General features: G+C 54.5%; 1 protein-coding gene across 1 annotated transcript in view; it reads right to left on the reverse strand.

Annotated features, from left to right (window-relative positions):
* The window catches only part of SCARA5 (scavenger receptor class A member 5), a 124289-nt gene extending 108847 nt beyond the window's left edge, over positions 1-15442 (reverse strand). Inside the window, exons 1-2 of the mRNA XM_003937210.4 lie at positions 13378-15442; positions 8282-8408 (exon numbers count right to left, since the gene is read on the reverse strand). Of these exons, the coding sequence (XP_003937259.2) occupies positions 8282-8393 (112 nt within the window). The 5' untranslated portion in view covers positions 8394-8408; positions 13378-15442. The remainder of the gene's footprint in view (positions 1-8281; positions 8409-13377) is intronic.
* Between the last annotated feature and the right edge of the window lie 1567 nt (positions 15443-17009).

A 17009-nucleotide genomic window follows, 5' to 3' on the forward strand; every position in this document is an offset into this window, starting at 1 on the left:
CAACTTTTTTTTGTAGGGAAGGGGTCTCTCTGTGTTGCTCAGGCTGGTTTGAACTCCTGGCCTCAAGCAATCCTCCCACCTCAGCCTCCCAAAGCGCTGGGATCACAGCCATGAGCCGCAGCGCCCACCCTCATCTTCTTAGAGTGATCCCTCAGGTCTCTGACTCAGGGGTGCCCCAGCCTCCCGCAGACCACGCAGCCCAACGCCTTTCCACCCTCTCACCCCTCCTGTCCCTGGAGTCGGAGAAGAGGTTCTCTGACTCTACTCAGGATCTGTGTTATCTGGTCTCCATGCACTCCCTCTCCTTACTGCCTCACACTTGCATGGGGAAACTCTAACCCTGGTCAGGTCTAACTCCACCCACACAGCCCAGCAGAGCTGGAAAAAAAAAACCCATGCCCTCATGCCAATGGGCTGATATAAACTCAGACCTAAAGACCCAGGCATGCTGGCCGTCCGCGGGCTCTCACCTTTCCCATCCCGCCCATCAGCTCTCTCTCCCTCTCCCAGACGCCACGTCCCACCCACTCCTCCTCTTCACTCTAGGTTTTCTGTTTGACAGAGAAAATAGAAGCATTGCTTAGAGCATCATGGGCAGGTTCCAGGGCAGAAGAGACACACTGAAGGGACGCAACGGTACTCACCTAGGACCTCACATTTTTGGGATGCGCTATATGTACAGGTTTGGAAGAACTCAGTGTGGAATAACTCCTGTAGCCCTTGCAAAAGCATATGAGCCAGGGGCTGCGGGTTTCCCATTTCTTGAGGGAGGGGAAGCTAAGGATAAGAGCTTATTCAAGTTTTCCCAGCAAGCACTCAGCAGAGATGTGGTCTGAGCTTGTCCAGCTGCAGAGCGTATCTTTTTTTTGAGACCGAGTCACGCTCTGTCACCCAGGCTGGAGTGCAATGGTGCAAACTTTGCTCATTGCAACCTCCACCTCCCAGGTTCAAGTGATTCTCCCGCCTCAGCCTCCCAAGTACCTGGGATTACAGGTGCACACTGCCACGCTTGGCTAATTTTTTTGTGTTTTAGTAGAGACTGGGTTTCACCATGTTGCCCAGGCTGGGCTCAAACTCCTAAGCTTAGGCACTGGCCTCAGCCTCCCAAAGTGCTAGGATTACAGACGTGAGCCACTGTACCAGCCCCAGAGCCTGCCTGTTTAAGCACACACAAAGCCATCCACACAACAGAGACTTCGGAACTTTAGACTCAGGCGTCAGAACCAAGTGAGGCTGTGTATGGGTCTGTGCCAGTGACATGTCTGCACCCTGAATTTCCTTCCTGCTGGGTCACATTTGGGCAACCTTGCACTTGAGCCAGGCTTGTGCTGGTCCGCAGTGGGGAGGAAGGAGAGAGGGGAGAACAGACCAGCTTGAGTGACGGTAAATGACAGAAGTCCTGGGTCCCCGTCTCATGCCACTTTGTGGCCCTTGCTGCACACTGCACCTGTGGGGCCCCTGAATATATTTGCTGAAAGATGAAGATGAAGAAATGAACGGATGAGCAAGCAAGGAAGCGGAGGCCAGGAGCTATGAGAGGACGGGGGGGAGGCCACGAGGAAGAACCACCCCAGCCACTCACCAGCCCCTCTACTCCAGGGATACCAGAAGTCCCCCTGCCCACCCAGGGCTCTTGAAGCCTGTCCACTCCAGATTGTACCAGGCTAGTGGGACAGGCTAGTGGCATCCCCCTCAGACCCTCCTCACTGCCCCCGTCCCTGGAGTGACTGTGTGGTCCGGGTCTGGGGTTTTTGGTGAAGACAGGGGAGGGAGGCTCCAGTCCATGCCCATCTGCAAGGGAGGCAGCCCCTGGTGCCTCTGTACCCCCTCCCTTCCGATGCCTCCTGGAAACAGCAGCCCCCACACTGGGACAAGGAAATGCATCCCTTGGCTCTTCTAGTAGCAAACTTCAGGGGGTCCCTGGGAGCAAAGTGCCTCTGATCAGGATGAGGGAGGGATAGACACACACACACGCAGGAGAGCCAGGAGCCCTCAGGACCCAGTATGTCTTATCGTTCCTAATATTTGAGAAACAGGACTAAAGGAACTTGCTCGATTTCCTGGAGTATCTAGGCCTCAGGAGAAGCCCGCTAGTAACCAGTATGCTGCTTTCTTCAGCAGAAGGCTGGGATCAGCCCAGAAACACTCTCTAGGCCAGGGGTCCCTGAGAAGGGGCATGGGTGTTTCCCAGGAGGCCCTGAGTGGCAGCCGCTCTTCCCACCTCGCTCTCTCCCTCCCCTTCTTCACCACCTCTGCAAGCTATGCAGAAGATTCCCAAAGACCAGAGAGGGAAGTAAACGCTCATCGAGGGGCTACTGTGTACAAAGCGCTTTACCCAGGTTAGATCACATAATCCTCCCACAATGCCCGTGGTAACAGTAACATCATCCTCACTTTGCAGGCAAGGACACTCGAGATGAGAGGGTCGGGGCCCCAGGAGAAACAGAAGGCCCCCTCAGATTAGGACACGTCCCGGGGTTTCACAAAAGGAATACCTCAAAGGTGTGGCCAGGGTGTGACACCGACAAGGACAGAGCAGCATCTGTGGTGTCACCACCCTTGGGCCCAAAGCATCAGGGATGGGAGCAGTTCCCAGAACCCAGAAGGGGAAAGCCGGGGCAGACAGGGCAGCTTCCGAGGAGCTGTGGTCTTCGGTGGAGGGACAGAGCAGCCCGAGGTGACACCGTAGTGCAGAAGCTGGCAGAGTAAGTGCTCCAGCTTCCCTGCCTCCCCTCACCCAGCTCCTGCCAGAGCTCCCGAGTGAGGTCAAGAACAGCGCACCACACGTGGGGATGCCGAGGCCCCCTGCACCGGGCCTGAGTTCACCTGTGCAAGGACACACGGCTAGTGTGTGCGCTATGGGTTCACGGCCATCCCTGACACGCTGCAACGTGTGTCACCAAGCCATCTTATAGAGGGATGGCCCACTGGGCAAGAGAGACCCAGAGCACACGCTCCCCTGGGACCACAGACCTGTCTCCTCTTCCTGAGCTGTAGCTCTGAACTGGGTCAATAGCCCCATCTTCTGCTCCAGAGCCTGAGGCTGCAACCTGGAGAGGGCGGTGACCCTTCCAGAGGCCCCAGCCAGCCCCTCCCAGGAAATCCATTCCCACCTTTGGGCAGCGGCCCAGCAGCCCTCAGCTGCACCAAGTGAGCCGGGGAGATCTGACGGATGAGAAGGTACATGAGGGGTTCTCCCAGGGGGATCATTTCATTTTACGGGGGCGGAGCGGGGAGGCCAGGGGTAGAAGCAGGCTGCGGGTGTTGGCAGCCGCCAGGAGCATGTGTAACTCATTACCCCCCGGGTCCTGTTTGCGGCCACAGATGACGCCACAAGTGGAGGGGGCTGGGGCCGCAGGGGCGAGTGGGACTGCAGTATTTTTCTGACACTAACACCTCTCTCTGGCCCTCAGAACGTGCTGCAGGGGAGCCAGGCCCAGCCGGCCCCCACCCACTTCCAGCTCGGCCTCCTCCTCCACCTCCTGGTGTCAGACTGGAGAGGCCCCAGCTGCATATTGGGGAAACCAAGGTGGGAAGAGGGAAGGTGGGGGGAAGGAGAGGGTGGCCAGACACCAGCCCCTGGCGGTTCCGTTCCGAGGGTGGCGTGGGTGAGCATCCATCGGAGGCCGCCAGAGGCAGCCTGGCTCCAGAGCCTTCCAGGTCCTATTTGGACCTGGCCCTTCCAAGTAGTTCCAGCCCCACAGGAGGAGCCTCGACCACAGCCAGGCTCCACGAGGTGAGGAGGACAGGGCCCATCAACAGCACCCCGAGGAGGACAGCCATGACCAAGATGCAAGGGAGGGGGCGGATTCCAGAGGTGGCCCTGACCAGCCCTGCAGGGAGGGGAGGCCCCGAAGGCATCAGAGAACAAGGGGTGTCTGGGGGCCTTGACGGGTGCGGAGACAGGATGATCTGGAGGAGCCGGGCAAGGTGGCTGCTCAGAGGAGCCGAGGCACCCGACAGTCCCTTCTTTTCCTATGTCACCTGGCAAGTGAAGAAAGGGAAGGGATAAAAGCAGGGAGGGCAAAGAGAGGCAAGGAGGGACAAGAAGGAAAGTGAAAAAGCAGCAGGTCCCGTGCAGAAGTGGATGGTGCCTGCAGGCGCTGCTCCACTCGGGGAGAGTCCCTTCCTCTGCACTAAGACGTTCCCTGGGCATTGAGCCCCGCCCAGCCCATACTCCGAGGGTGTCCCCTCGCCTCCTCGCTTTCTTTTCCTCCCCTGGCCTCTGGTAGTGGCTGCAGGAAGTGCCTTTTCTCTCTGCACCGACCACCTGCCCAAGCCCATGAAAGAGGGACCGGCACCTCCACCTCCAGGAAGTGCCGCCTCATCCAATGGGTGAGCCTCCTGTCACCTGCCATGGCTTGTCCCTGTTTCTCGGGTGGGTGGGAGGAGGGCATGCGTGGGTGAACCAGGTGAAGGCTGGTGCCTGAGCAGGGGCACTCATACTTGCCGGCTGGGTGAGTGTCTGCTGGGGGTGCCAGCAGCCACATCGTGAACTGAGCTTTTCCAGGTTTAAGGCAGACATGGCGCTTGGATTCCCACATGCCTCCTTGTCTATTTCTCAATTGGTTCCAAATCCAGAGGTGAGCGGAGTTACTCCTTAGCACCCTCAGGCCAACCCTGTGGAATCCCCATCCAGGGAAGGAGCCCACATCCCAGGTACAGAGACTCAGAGTCGGGTTCCAGCTCCACCACTGACGACTTGAGTGGACTTCGCACATCATTTACCAACAATCATAAAGACTTCCTGGACACCTGCCACCTACGAGGTCCCAAGAGAATTCCAAGAGCAGCAAAACACCGTCCTGACCTCAAGGGTCTCGGTGATGATGAGACCTGCACTCCACAGCACACAGGCCACAAGAGCAGGGCAGCTCATCACAGGCAGCAGGAACAGCGGGGAGCCTGCGGGGACCAGACCGGGCTCAGCAGGTCCCACTGGCAGGGAAGGCTGTGTCTTACGTTCACGTCAGGGCTGTACATTCGTGACTTTGCCTCCCCTGATCCCACTATCCCCACGGGCAGCTCCAACCAGAAGTCCCGTCCCTCCTCCCCTCCTGCCACCACTTGCCTTCCATTGGAGGAGGAAGTCCCAAAGGGGACTTGGAGCTTGTCCTGGGCCTCACACTTCACCGTCTTCATTTACTAAATAAAGGCTGAAGGGCAGGCCTGACTGGTTTCAGGGGTGCTGGCTCTCCCTTCCTTTCCCATCTCCTCCCACCCTCCCCCTCCTCTCTGCCCGGGACCCCCCTCTTCCTCTCCCATTTCACTCTGCAAAGATGACGATCAAAGAAACAGCAAAACCCTTCAGCAACAGATCAAATCTGGCTTGAATTTCCCCAAGTCAAGCTCATTGTTTTCCTCTCAGAAATGAAAGGAAAAGGGGGGAAAATCAAATTGGAAGCACACAACTCTGATGTCACTGGCTTCATCTCAACACTCTACTCTGCCTGGGTTCCAGCCCCCAACCTGGCAGCAAGGAATGAAGACAGATCCAGAGAAATCAGCAATCAGGTGTAGAAGGTGAATGCTCTGCCACATTTAGACTTCAAGGATCCCTCTGTTCATCCATCCACCCATTCATTCATCCATCCATCCATTCATTCATCCATCCATCCATTCATTCATCCACCCATTCATCCATCCATTCATCCATCCATCCATTCATTCATTCATCTGTCCATCCACTCGTTCATCCATTCACTCATCCATCCATTCATCTATTCATCCAACCATCCATCCATTCATTCATCCATCCATCCACTCATTCATCCATTCACTCATCCATCCATTCGTCTATCCACCCAACCACCCATCCATCCATCCATCTATCCATCCATTCATCTATCCATCTGTTCATCCATCTGTCCGTCCATTCGGTCATTCAAAAAATGCCTAGTAAGCACCTACCACATGCTGGGCTTGGGAGACATCAATAAACAAAACGGAGATGCCTGCTATGGTCCAGCCTATATTCTTGCCGTGGGGAACAGATAATGAATGCTACATGTAAATAAGGAGACTACAACGTCAGGAGGAAGTTAGACCATGGAAGAAAGGAAAAAAGAGTCAGGAAAAGGGGCATGGAAACTCAGGCCTCAGAGAAGGTGGAAGCTCAGCAAAGTCCTATGGGAGGTGAGAACATGAACCCAGCGGGACAGGGCAGTGATGCACCCTGTGGGATGTCAGGGGAGCACCCTTCTAAGGGCAGAAGCCTCAGGTGAGTGAGCCAGAGTTTCCACGGGACCTCCTGGGTACATTGCCAGCACCCAAGTTTTCACTCCTGCTGAAGTAGAGCCACAGCCATGCTTTGCCCAGCATAGCGTCATATTCTGATTTGGGGTTGAAAAGGGCCACACCCCTAATGCAACGGCCAGGTCTGATTTCACACACAGAATTTTAGAACCAGATAGGACCTCAGAGATACACCCCTACATCCCCAATTGGCAGATGAGCACATGGAGGCCCACAGAGGGTCACAAGCCCAGGAGGGGCGGGTCAGCCTGGATTCCACAGCTCTCAACCTCTGCTGTCTGCTCTGCCCTGGGACCTGGCATCGGGGAACCCTGGGACAGGACATAGCTAGCCTGGCTCTCAAAGTGCCTTCTGACAGAGCCCCCAGAGCAGAGGGGCCCAGAAGGTGCAGTGGCCAGGACTGCTGTTCCTTTTCAGTTCTCTAGTCCAAATGAGCTTTTTTAAAAAAAAAAAATCTGGGGTTCAGAAAAAGGGAGAGTAAGATGAGGTACCGGGAGGAGGGTATGGTGGTCCCAGGGACAGCCCACCCCTCCTACCCCCGTCGCTCCCCAGACTGGCCCTGATGGTCCTCTCTAATCACCCCACTGTGCTGTACACAGTCTTTCCAGCCAAACCAAGTCTCTTTGCTGATGTGCCAGTGGATACGGACACCACCTTCCCCTTTGCTGATGGAGTGATGGGGGCTCTGCGTGGGGCCAGCACCCCAGGCCTTCTCCTCTGCCCGAGTGACATAAGCCTTCCAGAAAGCCTGACACAGCCTGGTGTCACACAGCTAGGAATACCTTCCCCACTTCTCCTCTTAAACAATCTTATTCAGTCTTCCGGCCCTTTTCCAGAAAGCCCTCTGCCTGCGTGACTTCATTATTCACACATATTTTGCCCTACTTCATATTTGAGGTAACTGTTCCCATGCCAGCCCCTTCTACTGGGATCATAAGCCCTTTGAGGGCAAATACTGGTTTCTCTTTGGAGCACCACTGGCTGCCCACCCTGGCCTGATGCACTGTGGATCCTCAGAATACGCTTGTTGATTGGAATCCGGAGGAAGAGCCACCCTGCTGGAAGACTCTAGGGTGTGGTGAGCAGCTGCATGGGTCAGAAGCCCACATCTCCTGCCTCCTCTGCCTGCGGAGAACCTCCCTGCTCCCTGCCTCTCTAAGCCACCGCGATTCTTTCCTTACACTCAGCACTGGGTGAGAGGAATGCAGGATTGGCAGAAGAGAGGAGGGGAGTCATTGCTCTTGAGTAATTCCAAGAGGCAGTTGGCAGAGTGGAACAAAATGAGAGAAGGAAAAGGCCTGTCTCCTTGGTGGGGACTCTTTGAGGGCTCTTGGGTCAGTTTCATTCTATTTCTCTTCGACATGGGGGTGAGTTCTCCTCTCCTGGCACGTGCCGCAGTGAGGAGTGTACTTGTTCATGCAGCAAGGGTTTATCAGGCACTGGCTGGGTGCACAGGCGCCAGGCTGGTGGAAAAGCATGCTGGGCTCCTCCAAAAGAAACGGCATCACTGGGATCTCCAGGGTTTTGGCAAATAAGCAGCCCCTGAGATGCAGGGCCTTCTGGGTCACTGGTGCGGGGTCCCTTTTCTGTGGCAAGACCGGGGCCTTGCACCCAGGGGCAGGACGAGCGCCTTGGAGGGCTGTGTTTGCCCCTCACAAACGCTTAAAGAAAGTGGGTGGGAGGCCACTCTCCTCACCTGAGCGGGTCTCCGTGACTGGCTCAGAGCCCTTGCCTGACCACAGTCTCTCTCTCAGAGTGAGTAGGCTGGTGCTGAACCCCCTAGGACTGAGGAGCTGTGCGATCTGTCCATCTGTTACATGAGTCCTCATCTTGCTGACAGGTTTGTTGAAATGAATGAGAAGACTCATTGGAAAAGATCTTTTAAAGCATCAAGGTCAACAGATGCACCATTAAATGGGGAGGTCACCAGCACTCAATGGCAATGTTGAGGCTGGGTGTGGGGTAGGGCTCCTCTTCCACCCCCAGGCCAAGTCTGGCGCCCCGGGACTGAGCCGGCCGCACTCACCGCCCTCACACAGGTTCAGTTTGGACAGGCTCCTGCCATCAAAGGAATCCTCGCAGATGGAGCTGGCGTCGCAGTCGCTGACAGTGTGCAGGTACATGGCTTTGTTCTCCATCGCGCCCTGCAACAGCTGCAGAGATGGCAAGAGGGGAGGGGAGGGAGGACGGACGCAGGGAGAGAGACAGAGAATCAACCGTAGGTGGAAATAGAAACAAATGGACAGAACAAGGCGCTCACCCCTGGCTCTGAGCCTGAACTCCAGGACCCTCTGCTCATCACCAGGACCCAGGTGCCATCTTCCACGTCCTTGGGGCCCTGATACCCCCACCCCCAGCTTCCTCAGGGCTTTGGAAGACCAAGACCCTTGGACCTTTCTGATGGTGGGATGTATCCCTTCCTTTCAACAACTCTCAGCGGGGCTGGAGTCCTGAGCTGGGGCCACTGTGGGTCATACTGGATGGACCAGGAGGAGGCAACCCTGCTGACCCAAAAGGTGACCTGCGATCAGGTTCTGAGCCCTTGGAAGCCCTGGGCATGCCGGAGAGACTTGCGCTTCTGTTCTGTGTTGGAAATGAAGGAAGGAAACTAGACACGAAGGCACTTTTCAGAGGGGCACAGAGACCACCTGCAAACACAGCTGCAGAGACCAGGACTGCTCTCAAATCCAGCGACACTGGCATCTCAGAAGGAGCGCAGCTCAGTGAAACCACAACAGGGAGCAGGGAGCCTCTGCGGGGACCCACACACACCAAGCATCTGGGCAGCTTTTGGCCAGGGGAGGGATCCTGTCTGCACAGCCCCCTGAGCTGACTCACTGGGTCTCTGGGTCTACACCATAGTGTTCCAGGAACATATATATTGACTTAGGAGAATCCTATGCTCTTTGAAAGGAAACAGCCTGTTTACACAACGTGTACAACACGATCCCATTTTGGAAGAGATGTACATGTAAGGTGCGTGTGGCTGTCAGAAGCTACGATGGCTCCGGGTGAGAAATGTTTAATAATGGACCGTGGCTGGAAGGGATTGTCGGGATTCGTATTTCTTTTCGCTTTCAGATTTTCTGGGTTTTCTATGACGCATTTGCATTCCTTATGTAATGAGAAGAATCTGGTTTTTTAAGTCAAATTACGAAGTATTTACATCAATTACTTGATATTGTTTTTGTCACAAACATGCCCAGTGACTTTGTAAATTATTCTCTACTTTCACCAAGGTTCCAGCCGTAAGTTTATCTAGACCTTTGTTTCTGATGCTCTTTAGCTATCTGGACATTTAACCAAAAAATAGCCATTGTTGGTTTAAATAATAAATCCTTTGGAAGATAAAAGCCCCATGAGGATGGGTCCCAGGCCATCCTCAGATGCAATGGAGCAAACTTAACCCTTCAACCCAGAGGAGCCTGGGAAGAGAGGATGCAGGGGCTGACGGGTGGCAGTGGGGGGACAATGCCTGTTGATTGAGAGATCAATCAGTTCCTCTTCAGAGGGAGGGTGGGCAAGGAGGCGTGGCAACTTTCAAAAATAGACAAAATCAGGGAAGGAGGCTGGCCGGGTTGCTGTGCAGCAGAGCAGAACATGAACCCCGGATTTCTTTCTTTCTCCTTCCTTCCTTCCTTCCTTTCCTTTCTTTCTTTCTTTCTTTCGAGACAGGGTCCCACTCTGTCACCCAAGCTAGATAGCAGTGGTGCATCTCAGCTCACTGCAACCTCCACCTCCCGGGTTCAAGTGATCCTCCCAACTCAGCCTCCAGAGAGTAGCTGGGATTACAGGCACATACCACCACATCCTGCTAATATTTTTGCAGAGATGGGTTTGCATCATGTTGCCCAGGCTTGTCTGAAACTCCTAGACTAAAGCAATCTACTGGCCTCAGCCTCCCAAAGTGCTGGAATTACAGGTCTGAGCCACTGCGTCCAGCTGAACCCCCTATTTTCACGACTTGAGTTTGGTCTCCAGACACCTCTGACATTAGGGCTGAGAGGAGACCAGAACTGACCAGTCACTGTACACGTGTCCTTCCCATGACCCAGGACGGCTGGAGGCCTCTGCTCTTAGCCCTTCTCTACATCCCCCACAACGGGGACGCACACGCACAGCCATGGGGCTCCCAGTTTCTGCCGGCTTCTCCACCAGGCTGTGGGAGGGATGGAACGGGGGGTGGTCGGCAGCTCTGCCAGGATCTCTCCTCCCTGCCCTGGACACCACCCACTCTGGCTTCCCTTTGCTACAGTGGTGTCCAGTTCTCTGGGCGCCGAATCCCGGCCCTCCACCCAGGGGAGGCCTCTAGGTGGGGCTCCAGGCAGCTCCAGCACTGCTCGGCTGCAAGGGACCCTCCCTCGTTTCGTGAGCACTGTGTACGGCACCCCTCCCTCTGGCTTCACTCCTGGGGGCTGTGGAGCAGGAGGTCCATGTCCCTTCTGCCTGCAATAACCCTCCCTCTGCCAAAGGCAACAGCCTCTGCTACCCGGAGGCCACCCGGAGCTGGACAGGGCGCTGCAGCCATGCTGAGCCTAGGCAGTGAGGTGAGAGGCCCCACCGCCGTTTCCACCTTCCTCCTCTTCTCATCAGCTCCTGGGACGGGGCTGAGATTCACACTTGTTAGCCAGAATGTGTCTAAAGGGTGACCGTCTCCTTCCTCCTTCCCACATTGCAGCCTAGGAGCACGAGCCCAGGGGAGAGGGGCTGGGGCCGAGCGGGCCCAGATGTGAGTGCACAGGGCTTGGAAAAGCTCAGCCAATTCTGCTCATGGTTGTTACTTGGAATGAAACCTACACGTTGGGTTTGCCCAGGTTTTCTTGGGGGCTGTTTTTCTTTCTTGGGGAATGGTCAGGTTTTGGGACCTTCAGATCACGGGTCTTACTGCCTTTGGACCAAGTCTGTGCTCTAGAAGACGAAACTGCCGGCAAGCGAGGGGACGGCAGGGCAATCCCTGGCACCTGTACATGCCCCGAGAGGTACAGGCCATTTGCTCCCTGGGATGCTTCTCCCAGGAGCACTGTGACGGGGGCAGGCTGGTGGCATTTGCATTCCGTCACAACCATTTTAAAGATAAGCCAACCCAGACCAAAGAGGCAAGAAGGAGCAGATATCAGAGCAGGAAGAGGCCCCGGGCACGGGTTTCCCACCCACGGCACTGGCTCAGCTGCAGGGTTGCTTTGTCTGGGAATTGCACGTCAGCGCCTTTTGGTGGCCACTTTCTGGGTCCCAGATTCTCTTCCGAGGGAGGGAAGAGAATCCCACCTCGGAGAGCCAGTCAGTGTACCCCAGCAGGTGGGGCTCCTGGGACTGAGGCAGGGCTCTGAGAGCTCGGAGCACATGGGCAAGATGTGGAAGCCACGGAGACCTGTCTGTGAAGCCCAAAGAGCCTGGACCTCAACTTGCAACTGAAAGAGGAAGCCTTGCTCTAATGGGGGTGGATGGGGGAACGCCCTCTCCACTAACCTCGGCAGTCAGGATTTACTTCCAGGCAATTAGAGGGGCAGGTTCAGGGCCAGGGATCTGCCTCTAGATTCTGCATTTTCAAACTGGAAAAGCCCTCAGCCCTCCGTGCCCTGCAGCCCTGGCTCTCTGCAGGAATGCGGGGAGCACAGAGGCCAAGGGCTCCCAGCCTAGCTCCTCGGCTTACTGGTTTCTTGGGGAACTTGGCTCAGTCAGCTGACCTCATTCGGCCTCAGGTGCATCACCTCTCAGATGGGAAGGTCGGTATCTGCTGGTCACTCAGGGTCACTGTGAGCAGCCCGTAAGAGAATACACGTGGCGTGGCTTTACAAAGAAGGTCACTCAGGGGAGCTGGTGAGAATAAGCATCCCCCAGCATCTTCTGACCCTGCCAGGCAGCCAGGTAGGGAGGCGTCCAGGTTCCCAGGGTCTCCTTCCTACCTAACCAGTCCCAGAAACAAAGCTCTTTGAAGTTCCCTTTGCAAAAGGCAATAGCAAATGCACTCTAGGGCTGAAATCTGGACCCTGGCTCTCCAGTCCTTCTCTGGACAGCAGAAGGACTCAATTAATTCTTCCTCTGAGTAGATAGCATGAGCCTCACTTGCTGCTCCCGTCAGTTTCTCTGGGTACCAGCATCTAACTTTGCAGGGTTTACGGCTTTTCTTTGGATTGCCTCACTTGAAACTCCTCAACACCAAGGAAAAAATCACATTGAGTGTGGCCCCTCTCCAGAGAATCACTAAGGAGGTTTTAAATGTTTCCTCCTTTAACTGTGCTTAGCTATGAAAAATCATAACCCAAAGCTGGACAGGGACAGATGCTTTAGAAATAACCTCTCCTGGCATATACCCACTTCTGGCACATGCCCATGCACACACATGCACACACCCACACATGCACACGCACACACACACACCCACATACCCACACATGCACATGTACACCTGCACACGCACATCCACACCCCCCACATACCCACACATGCACACATGCACACACATGCACACGCACACACATCCACACACATGCAGAGGCACATGCACACACATGCACACACCCACATGTACACACATACATGCACACACGCGCACACACCCACACGTGCACACGTATGCACATGCACACGCACATACACAAACGCACACACCTCCACACGCCCGCACGTGCACACACACATGCACAGGCACATGCACACACCCACACATGCACACAGGCACACACATGCACACACCCACACATACAGGCACACACGTGCACACAGCCACACATACAGGCACACATGCACACACATGCACATGCACACACACATGCACACACATGAACCCATGGAGTGGAGCCATGGCCCGAGCTATCTGCACCCTGAGTAGGCTCTTAGGCTGTGACATGAGTCAGGTTGGGTTGCCACCAAGGCAACAGCTTCCCTCTGGCACCCCAAGTGCAGGCTCACACTCTCCAGCCCAAGCAGCTGGACAAGGGCCCAGTGGATATCTGTGGGCCCAGGCAGCAGGGACCTTCCCACCTGGAGCAGGCACCTCCAGGCTCTAAGTCCTGAAGTTTCCCAAACTCTGTACTCCGCTCCATTTAGCTCATTCCACTCTCCTCCAGCTGCCTTTGAGACAGCATGCCCGGGAGATGGGACAAAGTTAGTCCCAAGACTCACCTGAGTGCCCCTGGCTGAGGCTGTGGAGTCTTGTCCCCTCAGATCCCGGCATTCGCCATGGTGGCCGGAGAGCTGGCTGCCACCACGCTGAGACCCAGGCCGCCCCTCCGACCGCGTCCCCACAGCCAGCCAAATCCAGATGGAGTCATAGAAAGGGGCTGCAGGGGTGCCCAGGAACGAGTCTCAGAGCAGGACCACAGGGGCCACTTCTGCAGGAGGACCAGGTCAAGATGCAACCTGTGGCGGAGTGGGGGGTCTGCGCCTGGGGGACCCCGAATGGGGGGTCTGCACCTGGGAGTCCCTGTCCTTGGTGCCTGGCCCTGGGCAGCGATCAGAAGATGTTCTGGGGAGGCAGCGGCAAGCTCCTCCAGGTACTGCCTGAGATGCGAACTGCAGCTGCTCTCGCCGCCAGTCTGCATAAAATAAAGTTCTTGGAGCAGTTGCGGAGGCTTCCGCAGTGGGGTCTGGAATATGGCCGCCCTCCTGTGGCCGATCGTGGCATTACAGCCCCATGCGGGAACGCCCGCCCGCCCCAGAGCAGCGCGGTCGGCCTTGGCCTGCGGACTCCACGGCCTGCTCTAAAGGCCCTGCTCAAAATACTTTCTGGAAAGCTTTTGGGGGTGTGGCGGCTAGACCTGGCTATGAACCACGCAAGAACGCCAGTCTTGTACATTTATTTATAGGACAGAATTGGCATGGCTCACTTCATTCACCGAACTTGGCACAGAGTTCTTTACGTGTTTTCCCGGAGTCACAGTCATCCCCCAAGGACACGGATGGGCCACACCAGGGGTAGTCGGAAAAGTGCCCCAGGAGGTTCCACGGAACCCAGCAGCAAAACCAGCATTTCTGACTCATTAACACTGTACGGGGGCCGCAGGACCCAGCATGAAGACTAGCTGGCTCCCCATAGGAGGACTGCAATTCAGTATGGGACGGGGACCCAGGCACCAATAACCCTAAACCTAAGCATGATTGCTTACGTTTGAAGAAGGAGATTTAAGCCAGGTGCAGGAACTCACACCTGTGGTCCCAACACTGTAGGAGGCTGAGGTGGGAGGATCATTTGAGCCTACCCACAAGTTCAAGACCAGCCTGGGCAACATAGTGACACCCCCCCATCTATAAAAAAAATAAAATGGCCGGGCGCGGTGGCTCAAGCCTGTAATCCCAGCACTTTGGGAGGCCGAGGCGGGTGGATCACGAGGTCGAGAGATCGAGACCAACCTGGTCAACATGGTGAAACTCCGTCTCTACTAAAAATACAAAAAATTAGCTGGGCATGGTGGTGCGTGCCTATAATCCCAGCTACTCAGGAGGCTGAGGCAGGAGAATTGCCTGAACCCAGGAGGCGGAGGTTGCAGTGAGCCGAGATCGCGCCATTGCACTCCAGCCTGGGTAACAAGAGCGAAACTCCGTCTCAAAAATAAAAATAAAAATAAAAAAATAAATAAAATAAAATAAAATAAAGAAAAAGGAGATCTAACCAGATGTGAAGGGAGCTGCTAAATTCAGATTGAGGTGGTAGTATGGGGGGCATCAGAGAAATCCCCATAATGGTCCAGGCCAGGGTGACCTCCAGAGGACAGTGCTCAGAAGGTAACATTCATGAATGCATTCCTGCTTGTTGGTGAAAAGTTCAGCCTCAAGACTCCAGGGTCAGGCTTTGTACATGTGAAGTGTTGCTGAGACTCAGCTGTCCACTGCAGCTGCCCGCCCACAGCTGAGTCAGAAACGCCTTCCTCATTCTCAGTGACTTCGCCGCCTGACTGCCTGGGAAGCAGCTCCGACATCAAGCTCCATTTTACAGAAAGAACAAATGAGAATTGTATCATTATCATAATGATACCGGGAAAGAAGGAGGAGGAGCAAAAGGAGAAGAAGAAACACTTTATAGCACTCACTACGTGTTTCTTATATATTAGCTCATTGAACCTATTCAACAACCCAGTGAGGCAGGTACTGCTATTATACTCATTTACAGAGACGGAGAGGAAGTGACTGTCCAGGGTGGCAGAGCTAGGCTTCAACCTAGGCAATGTGACTCTAGGGTCTATGCCCTTAACCGCCCCCTGCCGCCCGCCCCCACCCCACCCCCGTACCACTGTGTCTCACGGGAAACAAATATTATTTTCTGGGAAAAAAACACCCCAGGGACCTTGGTATTCCAACATTTTTAGGAATATAATCTTAAAAACAGCCAGAAACGTGCTCAAAATGTGATGTCCAACCAGCCTGGGCAACATTACAAAACCTTGTCCCTACTAAAAAATACCAACAATAGCTGGGCGTGGTGACGCACACCTGCAGTCCCAGGTACTTAGGAGGCTGAGACGGGAGAATAAACTGAGCCCAGGAGTTTGAGGCTGCAGCGAGCTGTGATTGCACCACTGCACTCCGGACTGGGGGACAGAACAAGACCCTATCTTAAAAAAAAAAAAAAAAAAAGTGATGTCCAAAGATCTTTCCTACAGAGATGTGCATATTAGCAGGAAATGTGGGAGTGAGTGCTATGGTCTGAATGTGTCACACAAAATTCACACATTGGAAACTTAATCTCCATTGCAACAGTGTTGGGAGGTGGGGCCTTTGGGGGATATTTGCGTCATGAATGCACTTGGGAGGGCGTAAAAAGGGCTGAGAATGCAGGCGTGAGCCTCCGTGTCTGGCCTGTGGGTAGCATTTTAAAATAGGATCATTAGGCTCAGCAGCATGAAGAAGGTGACATTTGAGAAAAGATGGGAAGGAAGCAAACAAGTTAGTTGTGCAAACATCTGGGGGAACCACTCCAGGCGGACGGAAGAGCCAACTCCAAGCCATAGGGCAGGGCCTGCTGGTGCAACAGGCTCAGAGTTCAAGTCAACAGTCAGACCTAATGAAATAACTGAAGGTGCTCAACTTCATGAAAATCAGGAAAATGCAAATTAAAACCACAGTATGGCACCTCTACAACGCACCAGAGGAGGGAAAATGAAACAAACATCACTGCCACTGACCAGGACAAGAGTAACTGTGGTTTCATACCCTGCTGGATGTCTGCTGATGGAACCACCATGGGAAACTCCTTAAAAATGTCCACCAAAGCTGAACACAGGGACACACTACGCCCCAGCAACGCCACATCCAGGTGCATGCCCAAGAGAATGGCATCCCTATGTTCCCCAGAAGACATGCACACAGATCTTCACAGCAGCACCATTTATTATTTGTTTGTTTATTCATTTATTCATTCATTCATGCATTCATTGAGTGCAGTGGCATGATCTCAGCTCACTGCAACCTCCACCTCCCGGGCTTAAGCAATTTTCTTGCCTCAGCGTCCCGAGTAGCTGGGATTACAGGGGTGCACTGCCATGCTAGGCTCATTTTTGTATTTTTAGTAGAGATGAGGGTTTCACCATGTTGGCCAGGCTGGTCTCAAACTCAAATGACCCACCCGCCTCAGCCGCCCAAAGTGCTGGAATCACAGGCATGAGGCTTTTAAATGTGTAGTTCAGTAGTGCTAAATACATTTGCATTGGTGTTCAGTCTGCAGAACTCTTTTCATCTTGCAAAACTGAAACTCTACTCATTCAGCAACTCCCCTCCCCTGTCCTCCAGCCCCAGGAACGCTCATTCTCCTTTCTGTCTTT

Source organism: Saimiri boliviensis, chromosome 13 (assembly GCF_048565385.1).
Source record: "Saimiri boliviensis isolate mSaiBol1 chromosome 13, mSaiBol1.pri, whole genome shotgun sequence".
Lineage (NCBI taxonomy): Eukaryota > Metazoa > Chordata > Mammalia > Primates > Cebidae > Saimiri > Saimiri boliviensis.